The sequence below is a fragment of the Halichondria panicea genome, chromosome 5 (genome assembly GCF_963675165.1).
Source record: "Halichondria panicea chromosome 5, odHalPani1.1, whole genome shotgun sequence".
Lineage (NCBI taxonomy): Eukaryota > Metazoa > Porifera > Demospongiae > Suberitida > Halichondriidae > Halichondria > Halichondria panicea.
This window is the reverse complement of record NC_087381.1, coordinates 4,040,055-4,062,166: the sequence shown is the minus strand read 5'-3', so window position 1 is coordinate 4,062,166 and position 22,112 is coordinate 4,040,055. Positions and strand designations below refer to the sequence as shown.

At 39.5% G+C, this 22,112-nt stretch overlaps 2 protein-coding genes and 2 long non-coding RNA genes across 5 annotated transcripts; 2 read left to right on the top strand and 2 right to left on the bottom strand.

The window, feature by feature from the left end:
• Nucleotides 1-2,749: 2,749 nt before the first annotated feature.
• Nucleotides 2,750-6,722, top strand: LOC135335732 (uncharacterized). Its single transcript, XR_010394599.1, has 3 exons — nt 2,750-3,124; nt 3,435-3,521; nt 5,173-6,722. It is a non-coding gene; the product is annotated as an uncharacterized LOC135335732 (long non-coding RNA).
• Nucleotides 6,723-11,318: 4,596 nt separating this feature from the next.
• Nucleotides 11,319-12,086, top strand: LOC135336711 (uncharacterized). Its single transcript, XR_010394908.1, has 2 exons — nt 11,319-11,794; nt 11,925-12,086. It is a non-coding gene; the product is annotated as an uncharacterized LOC135336711 (long non-coding RNA).
• A 556-nt stretch (nt 12,087-12,642) lies between these two features.
• LOC135336732 (uncharacterized) lies at nt 12,643-14,752 on the bottom strand. The gene has a single exon (XM_064532586.1). It carries the CDS (start codon nt 14,750-14,752, stop codon nt 13,655-13,657), a length of 1,098 nt encoding a protein of 365 aa, XP_064388656.1. The 3' UTR covers nt 12,643-13,654.
• Nucleotides 14,544-17,137, bottom strand: LOC135336730 (uncharacterized). 2 transcript variants are annotated; one of them, XM_064532584.1, is made up of 3 exons: nt 16,958-17,137; nt 16,313-16,410; nt 14,544-16,101 (listed from the first exon to the last, which is right to left on the bottom strand). In XM_064532584.1, exon 3 carries the CDS (start codon nt 16,093-16,095, stop codon nt 14,821-14,823), a length of 1,275 nt encoding a protein of 424 aa, XP_064388654.1. In that variant the 5' UTR covers nt 16,096-16,101; nt 16,313-16,410; nt 16,958-17,137; the 3' UTR covers nt 14,544-14,820. The 2 variants fall into 2 exon arrangements, with proteins under 2 accessions (XP_064388654.1, XP_064388655.1); XM_064532585.1 differs by lacking the exon at nt 16,958-17,137 and adding an exon at nt 16,597-16,627.
• Between the last annotated feature and the right edge of the window lie 4,975 nt (nt 17,138-22,112).

The following is a 22,112-nucleotide window of genomic DNA, read 5'->3' as shown; positions in this document are numbered from 1 at the left end:
ATTATTCAGCTAGCGGGATCTGCCAGAATCCGAATCCGCTATCTAAAGATCTTAGCACCGGCTAGCTGGGCTAAGGTTTCTTCGACCTTTGGAATGGGTAAGCTTCTCTCCTAACGTTGACGTTAAGTGGGTCCACACAGATTCGACATGCTTGGCACCACGACCAGCACCACTGTATGGGCTCTTTGATTTCTGAGTCTAAGCAGTTCTTCCTTCACCTTGGGGAATGCTACATTTTGTGGTACAGCCCCATCTTTGAGCTAATAGCATACTCATCTTAATAGCATACTCATCTCCCATGTTCCCTAGTCCTGTGAACACTTTCGGAAATTTAGAACGGATGTCACCAGTTACGCTGATAATCCTCGTACCACAAACACAGTCTGTTGTGAGACCGCTTAGCTGGTCCATAGAGAACTCAGTCTGGGGCTCGTAGGCCTCCTCTTGAGACAGCTGCTCCAGTATCCAGCTTAAATGTGATATCTCGAAGAGATAGTGGTACTACTTGTGGTTACCGCACTCATAGTATGGGACTCGATAAGGAAGGGTGACTCTTGGCCGCTTTCCTTGTATAGCGACAGCTTCGTCCTTGCTTTCTCAAGTCGTTCTGACAGCAGTTTTCAACTAAGGAGTAAAGAGCTGTGAGGTATTCCTCAATAGATTCTCCGTCTAGCTGGTTTCTGTGATTGAATCTGGCTCGTTCGAATATTACATTTCTCCGTACTTGTATGATGGGTCTGCGTCTGTGATGTTAGTAGAGTTTAGGACATCTTCTCCTAGGCAGTACAATAGTGTGCTAACTTGTCTAGGCTCCGTGCCACCCGAGAGGCCTGATGCTATTCGAAATTGTTCAAATCTTTTTTTCCAGGTGTCCGCTTTTTCAATTGGCTGCCACCATGTAGCAGTTGTTAGAGCTAAGTTCAGTATAGTATTAATAACACAACTGAATTAATAACACAACTGAATAATACAACAGCACATATATTTACATCATAGTTCAACAATCACATCTGCCACACATTATAATAATACTATACATGTACAGGATACTTACTACACGGGTAGACTTAAGGCGGCACTGATAAGATTAATTTTATTCATTATAATGTAGATGATGTAGATTATGTAGTGTTAATGAGATTCATAATCAATATTAATGTTATTCATTGCAATTGATGTCACGTGTCAAGAAGAAGCCAAGGTACTTGCTTAGCTAGCTATTGTACAGAATCTTTAGCAACAAATGCGGTGGACTTGCACAAGGTAAGACTAGTTGTTTAGGCCCTCAAAATGTTTAGGCCCTCAAAAGATAGAGTAGGTTGTCATGATTATATTTCCAGCGGGGGAAGTCAATATGTGCAATAGCCACTCTAGAGGTAGGCTATGCTCAAGACTCCTACTCTTCCACCGCCGGATATTAGTACCTAGCAATGATAAGTTCATCTAGCCTTGTAGCATCTTCATGGCCGCATTTGTAGTCCGCATTTGTAGTTCTTCTTATTTGTAGTTCTTCTTATTAAAAGTGGCATGACGTCATCACCATTTTTGGGGCTAATTAGCATAATTGAATTAAGCTAATTAGTTTTTTGGAAAAAGAAAACATTGAGCTTCATTTTGGATCATTTTGATGCAGCCATACACTGTATATTGGAACATAGTGTTAAATTTTGGTATTTACAGCCAGACCCGGGCCTTAACTACGCAGAGGAAGTCAGTTTCTTCCTCAGTGCCGTGTTCATTGAAGATTTGTAATTCTCTACCCAAGCACTTGCAAATAGTTTTTAGTAATTGTTGGCCATTGCCTACAACGAACTTGCATGTCTGCAAAACATCGTTTTACTGTTAAATGCTTTCGTAACTCCAAACAGTTTACACGGGAATGGCATCGACCCAATCATTTGCTGTGCCACCTTAGATTTGTTACAGTCCTGCTTATCTATTGGACTTGCCAGCTTCACCAATTCGTTGAATAAACGGTCTCCAACACACTGGGTAGTTCCTTCAAAAAATCTTTCCAATTTGAACAATAGCATTGTAGTATCGCTGCCAGAAAGGACTTCATATCAACGGAGGAAACAAAAGTGGAGCAAAACTGTTGCTCGTGAGACGAGTGGCTGAACTCTGTCGTCCCAGCCAAGTGGAACATGTCATCATAGCAGCTGCAAAAAGTACAAGGAAATGGGCATGATGGGGTACGGGTTGAGGCTACTACCATACACTTGATTATAGTAGCTAGGTGACTTTTTGTAAAACTTACACGGAGAGACACTCATAGTAGTACTACTACACTCATATACCCAGTAGCCATTCTTGCAAAGAATTTCCAATATAAAAGCACCAAGCTGTACTTCCTCCGGTGCGACACGCATGGGCCGCGCGAAATCCCTGTTTCCAATCCTTCCCTTCCCTTTACTATCAAATTTGTTTGGTCAAGTTAACGTTGTATTGTTAAATATACAATTATGTCACAGTAACAAATAGTTTGTCAAATTAGCAGGTACAAAGTTCATGTTGGGTTGTCATAATGACAGTAACATTTTGTCATTAAGCCAGAATAACATTATTCATTTCATTTTAGTAACATAACCATCACATGTGTTAAGTATAGTGTAACCTTGACACTATCAACACTATCAAGTTATAACAAATTCTGTTACTACACCAATTCCCAGTCAAGTTACGTTATATTGTTAATTTTACAATTATGTCATAGTAAGAAATGCACAGAGAAAAGAGGTGTGCTGTTTTAGACCCTGAGCGTGTGCTATATTAGCACCGTGGTGTGCTAAACAGTGATTCAGCACGCTACATGTGCTGTTTCGTAGGCATATAGCACAGCCTATGTGTTTGTATTGGTGTGCTTTTTCATAGCTTGTAATTTTGATGTTCGATTACATGTGCTAAATGGACTGTGCTAAATGTAATGGGTGTGCTGAAACAGGTACACATGCTAATTCAGCACAGCGTGCTGTTTTCAGTACCAAATAAGGGCATGCAGTACAACAGATGTGCAGCTGCAGCTGCATAGCAACAAAGATTTTTTAAATTTGCTGTTCTTACAAAGAAAAAAAGAAGTTGAGTTTAGACATGGTTTAAGAGCTGTTTGACAAAACTGTGGAACTAGGTAAGTTTCCCTCAACATGCTGAACAATGCTGTACAATGTAATTGCACGTATAATAATTATTGTACCAGGACACGGGGAGTATCCCCCTCTGGCTCCAATCCCCCCCCCCCCCTGAAATTTGCATTCAGGTATTATAATAGTAATGTTGTATGACTGGAGTGTCCATAGCCTGCATATAATTATACTAACCAGGGTATTGAAATAACATGCAGTTGATTTTTTTAGCTTAAAAGAATGCCTTATATTTCCCCCCCTCTACTTCAAAATCCTGTATGACACCCTGTAATAACTCTACAATATAATATGCAGGAAGGACAAGCAAGTAAAAGGTTGAATGGGGCTCAAACAAAGTGGAAACCAATTGAAGCCTATTGCCCAAGTTTCATAGCACAATAAGTGAGTTATTAAACTGGAGTTAAGCCAACCACGAGTTACTGTCTTTCTTACAGCGCCACTCTAATTGAAGGGCCAAGTTCACAAACAATTAAGCGGCTAGTTGCTAGCGCTTACATAATTAGAACGCATCCTTAATTCGAGGCTACATGTACAACTGATCTGATAGCCTCGTTGAAACAGCTATACTATAGTACTCTACGTTGCTAAGCACCACTCTAAATAATATTATAAGTGCCAAACTAGAGTTATGGTTTTTTCTTGTTCTATTTGTGCGCCACTGAAAATCTTTAGTGGCACCGTAATTAGAAGAAAGACGGTATAGTAAGTGTGTTTGTTTGTGTGTGTATTTTCACTTGGATGCCATGGCACTGCGTTTACAGCTATTACAGCTAGCTAGGATAGATAGCCGCAACAAAAAAAGTTAATTATTGTGACATATTTTCAAATGGTAAAAAGCTTAGTTGGGTAAAAGCTAAGAAGTATAAATTAAACCTTGTACACATGCATTGAAGCTAGCTAAATACAGTTTCATTTTAAAGCTTGATACATCGCATGCGCACTATACAGCCACGCTTGAGTTCTGGCTTGTTTACTGTGAGGCTACTCTGGTCCCGGTGAATGTCCGGAGCGCTATTTTTAAACACATTTTTAAACACATAAAGCTTAGTTCCCATAAAGCTTAGTTCCATTCCACTGCCGTTTTCAACTGTACTTGTCATAGTGTACGTTGCACTATTATTGTATAGATGCAGTAAGCGGTCAATATAAGTTCATTTATGCAGTACGTCAGTACGTTTATAATTTTAAAACTGTACTAAAAGCGTTGCAATTTACCGTTGCAAGTATACGTTTTGCAAAACAAAGAGACAATCCTAGTGGGTTTCATCTAGGATTTAAAGTTTAGGGGGGAAGTTTGAAATAGAACTGCGCGCTAGTGTGAACAATTTTAGGCCACTCCCACTTCTGGTCACCCCCCCTCCCTATATTGTTTATTGTTGGTGCCTAGCAATGTACTCTTAGCAATGTGCATTGACAGGCAACTCCATGTAACTTGGTAGCTAATTATAGTGTATAGAACACTAGAAACCACATGTTCTAATTATATACAAAAGCAATGGATAGATTTGTGGTAAGACTAGATGATGACCAATTAATCATCCTCTGGCTTTGCTAGAGGATGATTAATTTAGCCATGGTTGGCTTAAAGACCATGTCGATCTAGATAATGTTGGGTTAGTACTCAAACTCCCTCTCTCCTCTATTTCTCTTCCTATTTTCCCCTCTGTTTTGAGGGGGGGAAGCTGAGCATTCTGGGCCCCCCCCCAACTAGATAAAACCCTGCTTAGTCACCTCGAGTATTGTAGCTAGACTAGCTACTTAGCTATATGCTGTACATACTTGATGCTATGTTTCAATATTACTATAATTATTATTATACATTGTACATACTAGATCTACTGCTTTTCACGTACACGTACACATTATAGTTGTCAGACGCCAACTGCCACATAATCACAGAGTGAAACCACGCCATTCGCAAAAATACACCCAATTCCCTCTCACGTCTAAAGTTCTTTCAAAATGGTGGTCGTACTTTTTTGGAGATACTATAATTATTGTTGTAAGAATTGATGTGAAAAAAAAATTGCAGAATGATGTTGAAAGTGACACGTGTTGGAGAGAGCATTATACTGAACACCCTTGTATGACCAGACCACTGTAAAGTATCGACACAATTGGAGGTATGTATTATTATTATGCTGCTGTATTGCCACAATGTTTTAGGTATAGTGGCTTTGCCCAAAAAGCAACACTGACTTAAAGCCCCTCTAAAGTATAGCTATCTGCCTATAATTATACGTATATAGCGGTTAATAATTATAATAAATGATCCCATTCTGTGCACGTAGTACGTTTAAAGCGTTTCCGTTTTAATAGTGCGTATTTTACTGTACCGTTGCTATTACCATTGCAAATTACAAATGCGGTGTGCTGTGTTTTTGAATGCATAGCGACAATCCTCTAGTAACGGTTATACCAAGCTAAATTATGCTTAGCTATAAGCCTATAGTTTTACATAGATCTAACAAAGAATAGAACGCACCATTGACTGCACTATAATCTTAGCATAACTGCTATATAGCTAACTTACATGTAGCAAAGCTAGCAAGCTGCAAAATGTCGTGATAACCATAGCTGCATGGGTGGCCAAAGTAAAATGTAACAACAGAAAAAAGCTCTTATCTTGAGCGTCCTTTTTAGCGTTTAATTTGCGCTCTATCAGTGTATGTACTCTATCAGTGTATGTAACGGGGACTTTATATTTACCACTTTGTAAGTGTTAAAAGTTGCTGCTACGGAAATCCCAATATCCTTACGCGCAAACGATTTTCGATTGCCACACACCCTCCTAATTAATGCAAATCTATACTGCCACCTGTAGCATATTGTCTGCCGGCCTTGCAGCTGTATAGCTGTTCTTCTTAAGCTAACAATTCTATCAATATATTTATATAGGACAACGCAACTTTCGTGTTAAGCTTTGGATTATATTTGTTGTTTAACCCTTACAATGAGTAAACCCTTACAATGAGTATTGTCGGAAGACAACTTCTCAATCTGCTCTCTATATGCTCTCTATAGGAGATAATTGATGGGCCCGAATATTGATGCTGCTCTATAATAGCACAACAAGAACTCATTTGCATTATCATAGTCTCGCAAACTTAATTGTGCGTAAAAACGACTTACTAAGAGTTCATTAGGAAGAGTACGCAACTCCACTAAGCAGTAGTAAGCATTCTGTCTAACCTACGTCTAACCTACGTCACAATCACATGCTGTTGTATAAACTGTAAATCTTAGCGATGATGGATGAATACGTTAGTGAGGTTACCACTAATTTTATTCATTGCTTTTCCTTATCAGCATTGTTATTGTTATTGTTGTATCTCAAGTTACATGCAATAGTGAGTTTGCCTCCTGTGTACAGTCTATTTGAGTTATTTGAGTGTCGTACTCTTCCTCTTGTTCTTATTGTGTTATAGGACTCTTTCTGTAGCTACAATTCTTTGCTTTTGGTTCATGTACTTTTTCATGCACTCGGCATTTGTCATAGATCACAGCAAAGGCTTTTCTTATTTCGCCCTATAATAATTTTAAGTTTCATTAGCATACTTTGTTCATGCATGCTATGACTGATGGTATGTACCTAATCTATGCGCACTTTAATTATTCTTATACTTGGTTATGGCTTTATGTGACATATTTTTCTACTTCACGCAGTCAAAGGCAGTATCTTACAATTGCAGTGAACTGAGTGCAGACTTGCTATGGTTAACTAACTATGTTTAAAAAACCTTTTTTGTATATCATCATCAATACTGTATTGATGTATTGTTGTTTTTATTGTTGTTTAATGTTTGAAATTGATTTAGCACAATACAATCAGCACAGCTGTTTCAGCACATCAGAATTTAGCACATGTGCCAGTTTAGCACATCATGTGCAAACGTGCTAAAACTGGAGACGTTCGGTTTTCCGTGCTAAATTAGCACATCTTTTTTCTCTGTGTGGTGCATGTTATATGTTATGTCAAATTATTAGCATGTATAGCAACAAAAAACGACTACGAGTTGTCATAATGACAGTAACATAATGACAACAAGCAACATTTCAACATAATGACAACAAGCAACATTAAATTTTCAACATTTCAGTATATTATTATGCGTATCCTTGTGCACAATGACGGATTTGAAGTTTTGAAGAAATGGAACACATGCATGTATATCGCATGTCGCACTTTGATTAACCCTTTAACCGCCACGGGCCACGATCGTGGCCCGCAATAGTGACTTTTTTTGTGAAATTCTAATTCTGCGATACTTAGAAAGTAGCTCGAACTACGCAAATCCCTGTGTAGAATCACGTGCAATTTAGTCTAGAATTTTCCAAGCCACGTTGCTATGTTAAAATGTTGCATCTCACCGCACGAAGTTTATAGTTATGGCTAGGTTGTTTACTTGTGCCGATGGTTTACTTGTGCCGATGGCTTGAACAGCTTGAGGACAGATGTTGATGACAGTGCCTATGAAGGAGAGGGGATAGTAGGATACCTCCCAAAGGCTACCAGATTTATGCCAGACGCTGATGAATTGTCTGGGCATGGACCTAGACGCTAGACCAGGACGGTGAAAGACCAGGAGAGGGCTCACTGTGTGACTCTGGCAATGTGACTCTGGCAAGTAGTATAGTATAGCTAGAATATCAGTAGTAAGTATAGTATAGCATTAGCAGTAATGAACAGTCTTTATGTGAGCTTGTAAATTTCATAGATCGTTCACTGATATAGTAATACATGTACGTATTGTACTTCAAATTGATATCTTAGCACTGTTACATTCATGTGAAAATCAAGCTTAGTCAAGCCTTTATACCATTATGATAGCCTGATCCATATGATAGGCTGATCCATTTCCGCTGGCCGAGCATTTAAAATGATAAAAACGGGTGAGCGTAATAACCCGTAATAACCGTGATTGTTATGGCAACACATGTTGCACCATGTTGTATGGGCATTCTATTGGTATATGGTTTGGTATATGGTTGTATTGCTCCGATACATAAAAAAAAATTTTTTGATTTTTTGATTTCCGCTGGCCGAGCATTTAAACTGGCCGAGCATTTAAACGGGTGAGCGTAATAACAATAACCGTGGTTGTTATGGCAACACATGTTGCACCATGTTGTATGGGCATTCTCGATAGAGAATTTACAGACATTTCACTCCGACGGTTAAAGGGTTAATCGTTCAATAATATGACGTCATATTATAATTATATACGTATATAAAGTACAAGCAATTATTCCGTAATACAAAATGAAAATGTAGGTTCAACGCCACTACTCCACAGTTTATTCGAAATTTAAAAATAAACTACCCTCTTTAATTATATAACATAGGCCACGTCCGAAAAATGCACCATAATGCAATAATTATTGTTTGATTTCATCAATCAACCTCACTATAATTATAACAAGTTCACTGGCAACTGGCAAATAAGTTCACTGGCAAATAATATTTATAATAGTAAAAAAATGGTGAAGGTGAAAAGGTGGTGAACATAATGTATAACAGGTCAGTAATTATATACAATAATCCATCGCTAATAAAAATCCACAAATAATTGGAAAGCAAAGTTTTAATCCAATAGTTCTCTATATACAAAAAGGGTAGTCGACTATCACAACAATCTCATCTTTTTGCTTCCTACAGAGGTACTCTTCTCTGTAGATTTTCACCCAGTTTAGGCTATACAAATAGAGCATAATAATCTTCGAAGATCGTAATCTATAAAATTTATATTATGGACTGCACCCTTTTAAAGAAAATAATTACAGTACTTTTCAAGTAGGTTGAATACATTCAAAGTTGAATGTTGAAGTGAGTACTCACACCACTAAACCACTAAACCACAAAGCGTGGCTGTCGATGCAGCGTGGCTGTCGATGCATGATGATGCATGAGTCCGAGTCCGAGTCCTAGCACATGACGGCAGCCATCTTTAATAGGTAGATATAGTGCTGTGCTATTGCAAGTGATCTGTTGTATACCTGTACCTACCTATGGATGCCGACTACAGAACTGAAATGGCAGTATGATGAATGTGGACTATGACTTCACCGCGCTGCTTCCGTTAACACGGCCACAGCGGAAACTGTGAAAACTATGAGTATCAATGTGAAGGTATTCTCTCAAACCGGTAGAAACATGTGTTGCCATAGCAACCACGGTTATTGCGCCCACCTGTTTTTATCATTTTAAATGCCTGGCCAGCAGTGAGATAAAATCCAAAAAATTTTTTTCATGGATCAGCATAAAGGCTTGACTAAGCTTGATTTTCACATGTAACAGTGCTAAGATAATTATATCTTGACATCAGAGAGAAGGTGGATAAAGACTGTTCATTACTGCTAAGTCTATTTTAGCTATACTATAGTCAGCCCACTTTCACCGTCCTGGTCCGTCTAGGTCCATGTCATGCAGTCCCAGACAGTACATCAGCGTCTGCTGGTAGCCTTTGGGAGGTATCCTACTATCCCCTCTCCCACCAGAGGATACATCGCGTCCTCAAGCTGTTCAAGCACATCGGCACAAGTAAACAATCTAGCCATAGCTATAAACTTCGTGCGGTAAGGTGCGGTAAGATGCTAGGGTAAGATGCTAGCAACGTGGCTTGGAAAATTCTAGACTAAATTGCACATGATTCTACAGCTCTTCCTCTATACAGGGATGTGCGTAGTGCGTAGTTTGAGCTACTTCCTAAGTATCGCAGAATTAGAATTTCGCAAAAAAAATCACTTATTGCGGGCCACGATCGTGGCCCGTGGCGGTTAAAGGGTTAAGCATAATCTGCATAGATTTGCATGCCATAAGTTTAGATGACTTTAAGAAACAGAGAGACTCGAACAAATCAATGCTTAACCCTTTAATTAAAAAAACAAAATACTTTCTTTAAAAATACATATCTCATGAACCATGCATATTGTAATTCACTTGTAATTCACTTGCAACTATTTCCTACAGGTAGCCCATATCCTGGGGGACATCATCATCGTTACCTAGCAACTGACCACCCCCCCACTAATTAACGATTTTTTTTACACATTTCACAATTATGTACATAAACAATATTGTATGAAGGCATGAAGAAGTAACTAAGTAAGTGTTCTCAATGTTCTCACGGTGACATGCTGCGAGGCATTTTCCCGGGAAACGTTTTCTTCACCTACACACAGGTTTACAAGTTCAATGGTGGCTCATGATGTCCACTTGTGTACTAATAGACTAGCTATCCAGACATAATTATGATAATCCATAGTAACTTACAACGTCCAGGATTTTGGTTCCTCCGGCTCTATATTTATAGCTTGACCTCTGAAAAGTAGTTTCCTCTCTTGGTATGATCCCAGTCACTGTCCTCTTACTCAACAAGGCGTTATTCTCACTGTCTAGCTGCCCTAGAACCTCGCTGAGGTTGTACTACGAAGATCTTGTAGCCATTATCAAACGGTCACCTTTCTTTCGACTGTACTGAACAAAGCGTACCTCGAGGCAAGATATTAAAAATACCACGTGAAAGAGCAGCTCAATGCGCATGTGTTGGTGCTCCAACATAGCGCCCACAACGATTTTTTTAAAATTATTACTACCGCTGCTGTCATATGACGGCTAAAGCCGTTAAGCAGATTCCTATCTATGTGAAACCTCCGATTATTTTATAGTGTACATTATACTAGATTCTAGTTAAATTATCTTAAATTATCCTGCATGTCTTATGTACTCATGCATACTATCGATATCGAATGCATGAGCTACAATTATTCTAGGTGTGTGTGTTGCGGGGGAATACGGTGCGGGGGAATACGGTGGTAGAAAAAAAAAAACAAGTCCAAAACTAAACTACAATAGATCGAGGATTTTGTCCATCAAATGGTTGAATAATTGGCAGTAGAGTACGCTGAACAAATGTGCGTCTTCCATACCACGCGACACGCGATGACAACACACCAATTCTTTTGCCATAGATGCGAGTCTGATCGCATGAGTTATGACGCAAAATGGTCAGGCCTGCACACATATATCTGGCTTTTTGTACTGTATCATAACTCCTATAGGGTGGAGCTCTCTTAAGGAGGACTGTTTCAAAATCACTCAACGCCTTTGCTCCACTTGTCCTGAATAAATTAACAATTCTCCTTTTGCTGATGTATAGCTGTTTGCTAAGTAGTGTAGAATATGCTTTAGGCATTGTAATAATAATGTTGAAAATAGCAGCTAAATTTTAGTTAACCCTTTCCCGGCTTTAGCCGTCATATGACGGCAGCGGTAGTGATAATTTTCAAAAAATCGTTGTGGGCGCTGTGTTGGAGCTATGCGCACGCTGTAGGTACCAGCACATGCGCATTGGGCTGCTCTTTCACATGGTATCTTTAATATCTTGCCTCGAGGTACGCTTTGTGCAGTACTGTCGAAAGAAAAGTGACCGTTTGATAATGGCTTCAAGATCTTTGTAGTACAACCTCAGCGAGGTTGTACTTAGGGCAGCTAGACAGTGAGAATAACGATACTTATGGCCTTGTTGAGTAAGAGGATAGTGACTGGGATCATACCAAGAGAGGAAACTACTTCTCAGAGGTCAAGCTATAAACATAGAGCCTGAAGAGCCGGAGGAAGAAGCTCCTGAGCATGAACCAAAGTCCTGGACCTTGTAAGAAACTATGGAGTATCATATGTAGTCTGGATAGCTTCAGTATGGTATGCTTAGTCTAGTTAGTACACAAGTGGACATCATGAGCCACCATTGAACTTGTAAACCTGTGTGTAGGTGAAGAAAACAGGTGAAGAAAACATTTCCCGGGAAAAGAGCGTCTGCCGATACGACCTCGCAGAGAAGTTTCTGCTGATCCTGATTGAACCATGTCACCGTGAGAACATTGAGAACACTTACTTAGTGTTTTTAGTTACTTCATGCCTTCATACAATATTCTTTATGTTCATAATTGTGAAATGTGAAATGTGTAAAAAATCGTTAATTAGTGGGGGGTGGTCAGTTGCTAGGTAACGATGATGATGTCATGGTACCCCCAGGATCTGGGCTACCTGTAGGAAATAGTTGCAAGTGATTTCAATGCATTGTAGAAAAATATGTATTTATTCTGTATTTTGTTTTTTTAATTAAAGCCGGGAAAGGGTTAACACATGCACACCCACACACCCACACACATCTAAAGTTAGTGCTGCATAATGTGACAGGCTGTGACAGCCACCTACACATGTAGATAGATCATATCAGGTTTTGGTTTAGTCAGGTTTGTGGTTTAGTGGTGTGAGTACTCACTTCAACATTCAACCTTGAATGTATTCAACCTACTTGAAAAGTACTTTTTTCAGGGCGTTTGCTGAGATAGTCTGCCTAGAGAAAACCAAAAATACCTAAAAATAGAAACCATTATGTTGGTAACAACTCTTCTTTCAAAGGGTCACTGCAAACTTGAGCACGTTTTACTGACGTACCTATAGGAGACAGTAAACACAATTATACTATACACATTATACCATGCAGTAGTGATTTCGCAGGAAATTCAAACTACACTGCATGCAATAGCTTTGCTCACTAGCTTATTCTACAGTCTTTTCTGATCAAAATGATATATGACAAGTAGCGATTGGTTCAACTGTTGCAGAGTTAGAGCTTGATTAGCACACTATAAGTGTTGTAAAATTTCTCCACAATTTCCTTAAATTAGAACACAGGAAATGGCACAAACCGCACATTCCAATTGAATTCCAACTGTAGGCTTTAGTTAAAGACATATTTCTAAGGTTGTATTGAGTTTTATAACATCAAATTTGACACACATAGAGAATAAAGACAGGAGAATCAGATTATATCATAAGAATGACAAAAGACACAGAAATATAGATTATAAAAATGACAAAAGACATGACTATGCATTATAAAATCTTTAAGTCACCACAAAGTAAATCATCTAGCAGAGGAAAAGAGAATGTTTCTTCTTCATTGTCGTATGCTACTTTAAATTGCTTAGACACAGCATCATAGGAAATCACAGTTCCACTGTACCAAACATCAGTGCCATCAACGGTGAACAGATGTTTGACTCGCCTATACAAAAGTAGTTCGGGGTCTCTCACAAGATCACTGTGTTCAGGTACTCTTGACTGTGCATGTGTTGGTACGGGAAGAAGCAACTTAGACAGGTTGCTACACAGTTCTTGAACTGTCAAGGGCCGACGATCATGAGAAAATTGGAACAGGTGCTTTTCATTTTGCTGACTGAGCACTTTCCGGCGAAAGTTGATCTGGGCTTTCACACCTTCTAATTTTGATTTCTTTGTCTTCATCTTACTCAACTGTAGCTGTACCTCACTACTGCTGGTCCAAAGGCCATAAGTTTGTATCTTTAGAGTTAGCTCTTCCTTGTCCTTTAGCTCCTTCTCATGTTTCTTTGACAGCTCACGTTCTCTTTGCAGAAGCAATTCCAACCTTTTTGCTTTGATTTCGTCAGTCCGTTTCCGAAAATTTTGTTTGTGGACTTTGGAGAGTTTACGAGAAGCATTCAGAAGTCTCTTTTTCTTCCTCACTCTTCTGTCTGAGCCAAGCAGATGTCTTGTTCTGGGAGAATAAGATCATAGACTCCAGTGCAATGTAAGTAGCGTTTGGTTTTTGACCCATGAACCTGTCGAGAAGGGCAAAATCCCGCTCTGGCATTACATTACTCAAAGGTACTGATGATGTCTGTGCCACAATGACAGGATCTGATACAGCATGGAATTCACCTCCAGGTAAGTGGTCAGGCATTAGTCGTTCCATTGTTAGGGCAAAGCTCTTAAATAACAATTGAAGCAACTCCTGAACTAGTGCATCATTCTCTGTCTCAGCGTACAATGCATCCATCACTTCGTCCTGAAACGATGTGGTCTCTGGGAACAAAATGGCTTCGTTGTCTAAAACACACTGAGCGTCGTCACTCCACTTTTGCATCCTGTCTCTCATCTTGGTATAGACTTCACCCATTTTCAGGATTGACAATGTAGAGGTCTGCAAGTAGCGCCAAAAAGGACCACTAACCAACTTGTCAATTATTCCCAAAGCTTTGCACCCTGCGATATGAAGTGGTGACTTGAGGTCTTTCAGAACAGCTTGCAGGAGTAGGTTGAGATTTGCCCCATGGTATTTCAACAAATATTCTGTCATGTGTGACTTCAAGAAGAACACTCCTGCAGCATCATAGAATAGAATGTTAAACCTATTGCCAATAAAGGAAGCTAGTGGTAGCCTTGCTATTCCATTCTGTCGTAAGAAGGTTCTGAAATGAGTGGAGCAACCAGACTGTTCAGACCCGCGGTGGTGGAATGCTTTGCATGCTGTCCGTATGAGCCTTTGTGTTCCTGAGCTCCTCGAATTTGGGGTGCTTTCTTCCTCACTGTTTGCAGCCTCCCATACCTTTAGTGTCTCTTCTGCTGAGTCTGCTAAGGCGATCAGAAAATGTAACCCACAAAAAAAGTTATTCATCCGGGTAAGTTGTTCTTGTTCCCCACTAGTCATATCGTCCCAATTGTCCACAATGTCAGGTAGGATACTAGCTCGGTAATCAGATAACAGAGTAGAGAAGAGCTTTTCGGCAGCATGTCGATCAGACATGGTGTTCTTCAACTTATATACTATCTTTGATGACACGCTCGACTGCCCAATTTCCTGTCTCACAACATCTAAGTCATCAAGACATCTAAGTCATCAAGAATCTCTCGGAAAGTATCCAATGTTGTCTGTGCTGACCCTGAAAACACGTGTCGCAGCCCTAGAGTGTATGTTTCTTCTGAAGTGGCCAGATCAAATGTGGAAAAATGGTGGCCATGCTTGGTCGTACCATCAGTTTGTAGTGTGTAGTGCTCACCATCTTCAGAGCCCAGTTGTTCACCTAGTTGTGCTTGAGCGACTGTCAAGCACTCGAGCATCATCTGGCAGACTGCAGTTCTTTTGGGTAGACGGTCAGCTTTCTTGTGCACTAGATTTGTCAGTACACTCTCAATCACTGACCGGACATTGTTGACACCAACATTAAGCGAAAGCAATTCATAACAACAAGCACGGACATCATTGGTGTATTTCCCCCCTTCGAATGTGACAATATTGTCTGACATCACTTCATCAACTTTGTCCTTTAGTTCAGCATTGTCATATTCAAGCTTCCTGACTTCTTCTACAAGTAGATTCTGTTTCTGTCCGTACTCTCGTTCTAGTTCATCCAGTTCCTCACAGTTTTCACCTCCACTGATTTCTGAGAACTTTGATTTCCAATAGGAAGCCCGGTGTCTCAGTCGATCAACCTTTGCCTTGAGTGAAGTCACTTGTTTGGCACTCTTAGTGGCCTGTTTCTGGAGCATGTCTATAGCTTTCTTGTCTTTCTTGAGTTCTTGGGCCTGATCCTTAATAGTATCATCTCTCCTTTTAGTTCGCTTTTGTCCATTCCTTCGAGCAGCGTACATTTTCTGTCTTGATTGTTTTACAACATTCTTCATTTCTGCACATGATGAGCAACTACTGCCCTCACCACCAGTATCAGTGGAAACAACAACTTTGCCTTGTGAAACAAAGACCCGAGGTAAGGAGTATAAGTGAGCCTTAAACTCAGCAATCATGGTGACCTTGTCACTGGAGGATGGCATTTTCTTTAGGTTCATAAACTTTGCAGACAAGCGAAGCACACTTTGCCGAATCGATTTGATGGTAGGAAATTCTTCTTGCTCGCGTTTGGCTGAAAACAAGGATGACATCCAACACCACAGCACATAGAAAGTGCAGGGCGAATTTCTGTTCATGAAGTTATACAGCTCCAAAACAAACTGGTTTGTTATATGTGATGCAGGCACATTGAGAGCTTCAATATCTGATCCTTGGTCAGAATCATCTGCTACTGCCAAGAGACGCTCAGACGTTAGCCCCACAGACGTCAGGGTGGGGTACAGATCCTTGAAATCAGACATTGGTGCCTATATAAACAAATAGTCACATGTAAACAGACCTTTAATTGTGTAGCTGTATATACAGTGTACATTCCCAGAATGACTTAAGCATAACAGGCTATGTGTATACATGTACCTAATGATGGTTTAACTATGTACAATTTTGCACACAGAATAAATCCAGTGTCATATAAAAACCTAGTGAAAACATTCACCAAGGGGAAAAAATCAAGCTTACCTTGTTGATCAGCACCCTTGATAATTTAAACAACACTTGAGTCGTCTATATACAGTCTTGTGCCACAGGTACAGACCTTAGACATCGGACATTAGTGCCTATATAACAAATAGTCACTATGTAAACAGAACTTTTATTGTCTAGCGTCAAACATGTACACTCCCAGAATGACATAAGCATAACACTGTCAGGCTACATGTATGTTTAACTACATGCATGTAAAAAGAATGAGTACCAAAATTTACCAGAATATCTCCAGTATCATATAAAAAAATCAAGTTTACCTCGTTAATCAGCACCTTTGATAAGCTCAGAAAGCGTTTTGAGGTATTTAAATTTTGAGGTATTTAAACTACACTTGAGTCTTCTACAGTTATGTGGGACGGGTGCAGATCCTTGATATCGGAAATTAGAACCTATCTAAACAAATAGTCACTATGTAAACAGACCTTTTATTGTCTAGCGTCAAATATGTACACTCCCAGAATGATTTAGGCATGCCAGGCTATGTATCTAATGATGGTTTAATTATGTATGTGTTTCTTTCAGAAAGATAGAGTACCATTCTTTTGCATTCAGAATATCTCCACAGTTTCATATAAACATCAGGTAAAAGCGTTCACTAAGGGAAGAAACAAAGCTTACCTCGTTAATCAGCACCTTTGATAACCCCAGAAAGCGTTTTGAGGTCCTTCAACAACACTTTAAGTCCTCTACAACTTTGTGCCACGAACAATTATGCGGATAAAAATATTTCGAAAAAATTTCACTTCCGGAATGCCTACATGCAGTAGTTCATCGTACCTTCCAGCTTAGCACACATTAGCTTCATCAAGCTTCTGATGACGACTTGTTCTGATGATGACTTGCAACAGAAAAAGATATAATTATAGTGGCTTGAAATAATTTATGAGTTTTTTGCCATGAGGGTCCAGATCTGGACAGATCTGCACAGTACATAACTAGTATACTTATTTGAATATCAATTACACTATACCAATGTTAAAAATCGATTTCCTTACAACAATACACACAAGAGAACAATACACACAAGAGTGTGCATGGTGTAAATAAACGTAGGGAAAAAAGTGTAACCATGCACGTAGTGTTAAGTGGTAATCACTAGCGAAACAAAACTATTAAATGAGGGTTTTGGACGACATATGTCGTCCTTGCTACCGATACCGATATTTTTCAAATAATGCTATCTCACCTAAGCATATCTGACGGGAAGTGCACCATAAGTAAAATTAGTGCAAGTCAATCACGACGGTACACACTTTACAAATTTGTAATAGAATTCCCACATCGTAACCACAGTGTCTGGAATGGAAAAGTGTGTTGTTGTCTGATTTAACTTTACCAAAACTAATTCTGCAGGGTTAAGGTCAGGTGAGTATGTGGGTAAAAATACTAAATGTGCCCCTGTCATGTCAACAACTCAGTAGTAGTCCTCAACAAAATGACCAAATCTTTCCCATTGATTTTCCCTTGGGCTAAGAAAACATCCTGCATTCCATCATGGCTAACTCCTCGGACAAGCTCAATAGGACGTACCCCTCAGGGCATACTGTAGCCATACTTTCTCATTTATCATGACCACTCCAAATTAGAGTTCCAGGATCGTACGTAGAAATCTTAGCCATAAATCTTGCTCTCAACTCATCTGACTGCTGTAAAGCGACATGGTATATCCCATAATTATACTTTAGGGCGCTGCATGCATGTTGTATAGTGCTGACTCAAAACTTGCCATACAACTTGCTCTTTTAGACGTACTAGGGGTTACTAGGGGTTTCAGATAGTAGTTTGAGGATCTCCAATAGGACGTGAGCAAGTGGCTGAAACTTGGTTAGACAACCGTTCTCTCTGAAATGGACAGGGTCTGTGCTGCCCTTCTTTCATGTAAATTGAGCCACACCATCCGCCACCTGAGGTCTAGAGAGTAAGGTGCTGGCATACTGCTTCATCAATCTAATGCGCATGCTCAACGTCAAACACATGATGCCTCTGGACAACTGACCTGAAAATAACTGACCTGAGTATAAACCTGAGTATAATAAAGATGCTCAACAATATTATTGGTACAGAGCAAATATTACGTGGTGGTGAATTCTTAGTTTTTTTGAAAGTTCTGGTAGACAGTGGTGTTCGCCTTCGCCTTCGTCCATGAAGTGATGAGCTGTGAGTGTAGGCTGGCGAGAGTTTCGTGTGGGAGGTCAAAGGACAGAAGCTTGCAAGAGTGTTTTTAAGTGGAGTGTTTTTAAGTGGCCCTCATGTGATTAAGCTCTGTGATTAAGCTCGTACAGTCAGACAATTTGAGACTAATCAAACAAACCGTCAGGCAGAGATGATGTTTGCTAACTGCACCCACAGCATTAGTCCACAACATTAGTTTGGTAGAGGCAAGCATGGCGGATTACTTTTTAAGGTGTTCATCATGACTTAGTGGCTGCCTCTACCAAGGGCGTATAAGAGAAGAGGCCATGCAACAGCCCACGAGCATAAATATAGCTTCATACAAAAATACGCAATAGATTTGCACGTGAGAGGCGCAAAAGTTCTAAACCGTTTCTGATTATGCGATGGAGGTAGGACTAGTCCAAGAAGAGGTGAAAACTACTAGAAAGAGAGGTGAGTAGTAGCTAATAGTCGATATCGCTATTTATCCGGCTAGCTAGCTAGGACTAGGACCTGGTCACTAATTGGCAGCTGCATGTAGTCTAATATTGCTGTTAATCTAGCCTGATGTGTGTTGATCTAGCTTGCATGCCATGTGATATATTAGCTATGTGTTGTACACCCATTTGTTGCAGCTTTAAAAAGTTCTGAAGCTGTAGATGTACTTGTAAATTCAGCGAGAGTCCAAACAAGTAAGAGAGGGCCTATAAACAAGGCTAAAGCTATAAAGAAGCGTAAAAAGAATGGAACCAAAACTGTGCTATTAACAGCTACTGAGAAAGCGACAGTGTCAAATGTTGATGTAAATGTTGATGTATGTAAAATAACCAAGGATGTGATTATTCAAGTTGACAAAGAGTTGTCTGGGGAGCTTTTCTAAAAAGATTCAATTGTGGGAGTACATGAATGTTTGCCCAGCGAGGTTACATCAAGTATTCTGTGGATGAGTACCTAAAGCTGTACCAGGTATGTGGAAGTTTTGCAGCCAAAGAATCTGAACTTTTTTTAAGGTGGCTTGGTCTCTTACTTGTGAGGAGAAAAAAACAGAAAAGACAAGACTTTGGTTCAGGTTTCTATGAAACACAGCAATCTGTAATTGCAATTGTTTTAAACTCCATTCATTGTGGCGTTCGACAAGAAATGGCTAGTACTATCTCCAACGATCATTATGGTATTATGATGTTAAGCCTTCGGATAGTACAGCTGTGCATAGAATTTGTGGCTGGGCATTGAAGTGGCTGGGCATTGAAGTCAACATTAGATCGTTTGAAGGGATTACAACGCGAGGCAGAAGAAAAGGTGAATAAAAACGAAATGCGACTGGATGAGATTACCAAACAGTTAGATTTTTCTAATGCATTGAAACTATCTAGCTCGGATAAGCACTTGTTGTTCAGTACTTGGATCGAGGAGGTCTAACATTCTTCAAACCTATCTTTTGGTCATGGATGAATACTTTAGAAATCAAGATAGTTGAACAGTTGAACAATAAACGTTATCGGCAGCATGGGGATAAACTTTTTGACATTGCTAATACAGAAATTAACTCCAACCAAATTTTGCTCCATTGCTCCATGAATTTATACACGTTGCAGCCGAGATCGATGACAATATCCCTATTGAACCTAGTAAAGTATTTAATGCAAGATGCAATGAATTTCTACGCAGTATACATGCATAGAAAACAGTAAAGTAATAGATGGTAGTGTATCGTTAAGGGATGAATTAAAAGTGTATGCATTGAAAAAAATTATTAATTAGAAATGTCAATTAGAAATGAATTCCAACATACTATTTCTTCTTTTTGGCTAGTTCAGATTGTCTTAATAGCTGTTCCATTACCTTGGGAAACACAAGCAGACTTGGTGAGGAGAGTTGCTTTTGCCATCTCGTAATTAGCAGCCGTTAGATTACTACTAGTTGTGTGTTTCAGTTGCCCAAAAATAGTCTCAACGGCACTCGTCTTGGGTTGATAAAATATCCAGGATTAAGTGGCCTTTAAATAAAAGGTATAAGTTATAAAACTTAATACTTTCCATCGCTTGTTGCCTTCCATCTTCTGTAGAGACACCCTTCGTACTGACATTCTGGACAGTTGTAAACATTTACTTTCCTGCCTAACAAAGACTTCTCAAACAACTTATTCAGAGCTTCCAGGTATTGAATCAATGCTTCCACTGATTTAGCATCTTTCGGTGTAGGACTACTGCGAGCATACTCGCGCAACTCAGCCAGTACTTCGTCTTGCTAAACGGGGGACATGCAAGCATGTACTTATAATTACTTCCAATTTACCTCCATAACGCTGCACATTCAAACGGGTCCAAGATTCTCGAACTATGTGACTTTTTTTTAGCTTGGGCACTCTTGAACACTGACCACTTTGAATTCGACACATTTCTCTTGAGTACAAATCTTCAAGCACAGACCAACCGAAGTTTACTTCCCCAATCTGAAAATCTCTCGTTCCTCCTCTTTCCGGTGATCTTGACTGAAACAGTGCGGATACCATATTTTTCAACTGTGGATGTGCGTGTGTGGATGTGCGTGTGCGCGTGTGCGTGTGTTTTGTGTTTTGTGCGTGTGTTTGGTAGCGACCATACAATAATTATACATCCTGATGACTTGGGCAAATGATAAAATGTACTAGTTTTCCAGTGTATGGAGAGAGGAGAGGACGGCTGAATGCTTTCAGAACCATCAAGAAAACTGAAAAATAAAATATTGTACATAAACATATCTCGTTAACACACGAGATAACTTAACACACGAGATAACACACCCGTATGCTCCACGTTTAGAGCCACTCATCCATCGTCATATTAGAAGACTCAAAACCGCATCAGTCTCAAAACCGCATACATGAAACTGGTGAATTGAATCCATGAGAACAACGTGTAAACGGCTTGCTATTGGTGTAATGCGGCATCTCTCCACAAAACATCGCACAATGTATCGCACAGTCCAGATTAGTTTCATTCCAACCTGTAATTTTAGAATAATATAGTGAATATTAAGGGCTCTGATATTAACTACACACCTTAACTTCATCGATTATCACTATTTTAAAACACAGTTAATTGTTTAAGCAACTTTATCATACCTGTTTTCTGTTTTCTTGGAAGCTTCATTTTTTTCTAACATTTTTCTAACATTTTTCTAACATGGCGCGTCCTGATCAATTTAATCCTTGGTGTGCAATCACCAGCACCTTCCAAATTTGCAGTACGGACACACGGAAGTTGCACCATCTTGAAACTCAAAAGGGCTGCATATGCTGCCGGACTACGACAGTACACTGCCAGAGCTGCAACGAGAAAACCAATACTCAGGAACTTCCCATCCTTATACTTATTTTGCTCCACTTGTTACCTTTGCTTTTAGTTGCCCTGCCCTGGAAACTAGAAGAGATAGGTATGTGATTTTATTTGCCCTGAAACAACAGCTCTTACTGCAATTATGCTGATCTTTTTCATACTGCAATCTCTCTATGACGTCCTGGTGCCATGCCTCTCTTAAAATATTGTCTCTTCAATTAGCTCTTCAATTAGCTCATTGATGACTTTTGAACCATTATTTTTGAACCATTATTGTCGATTTCAGAGACTATTTGCAGTAA

Bases quoted from the DNA above. Each gene is read 5' to 3' on its own strand.
- LOC135336732 (XM_064532586.1), bottom strand. From the start codon at position 14,752: ATGTCTGATCGACATGCTGCCGAAAAGCTCTTCTCTACTCTGTTATCT.
- LOC135336730 (XM_064532584.1), bottom strand. From the start codon at position 16,095: ATGTCTGATTTCAAGGATCTGTACCCCACCCTGACGTCTGTGGGGCTA.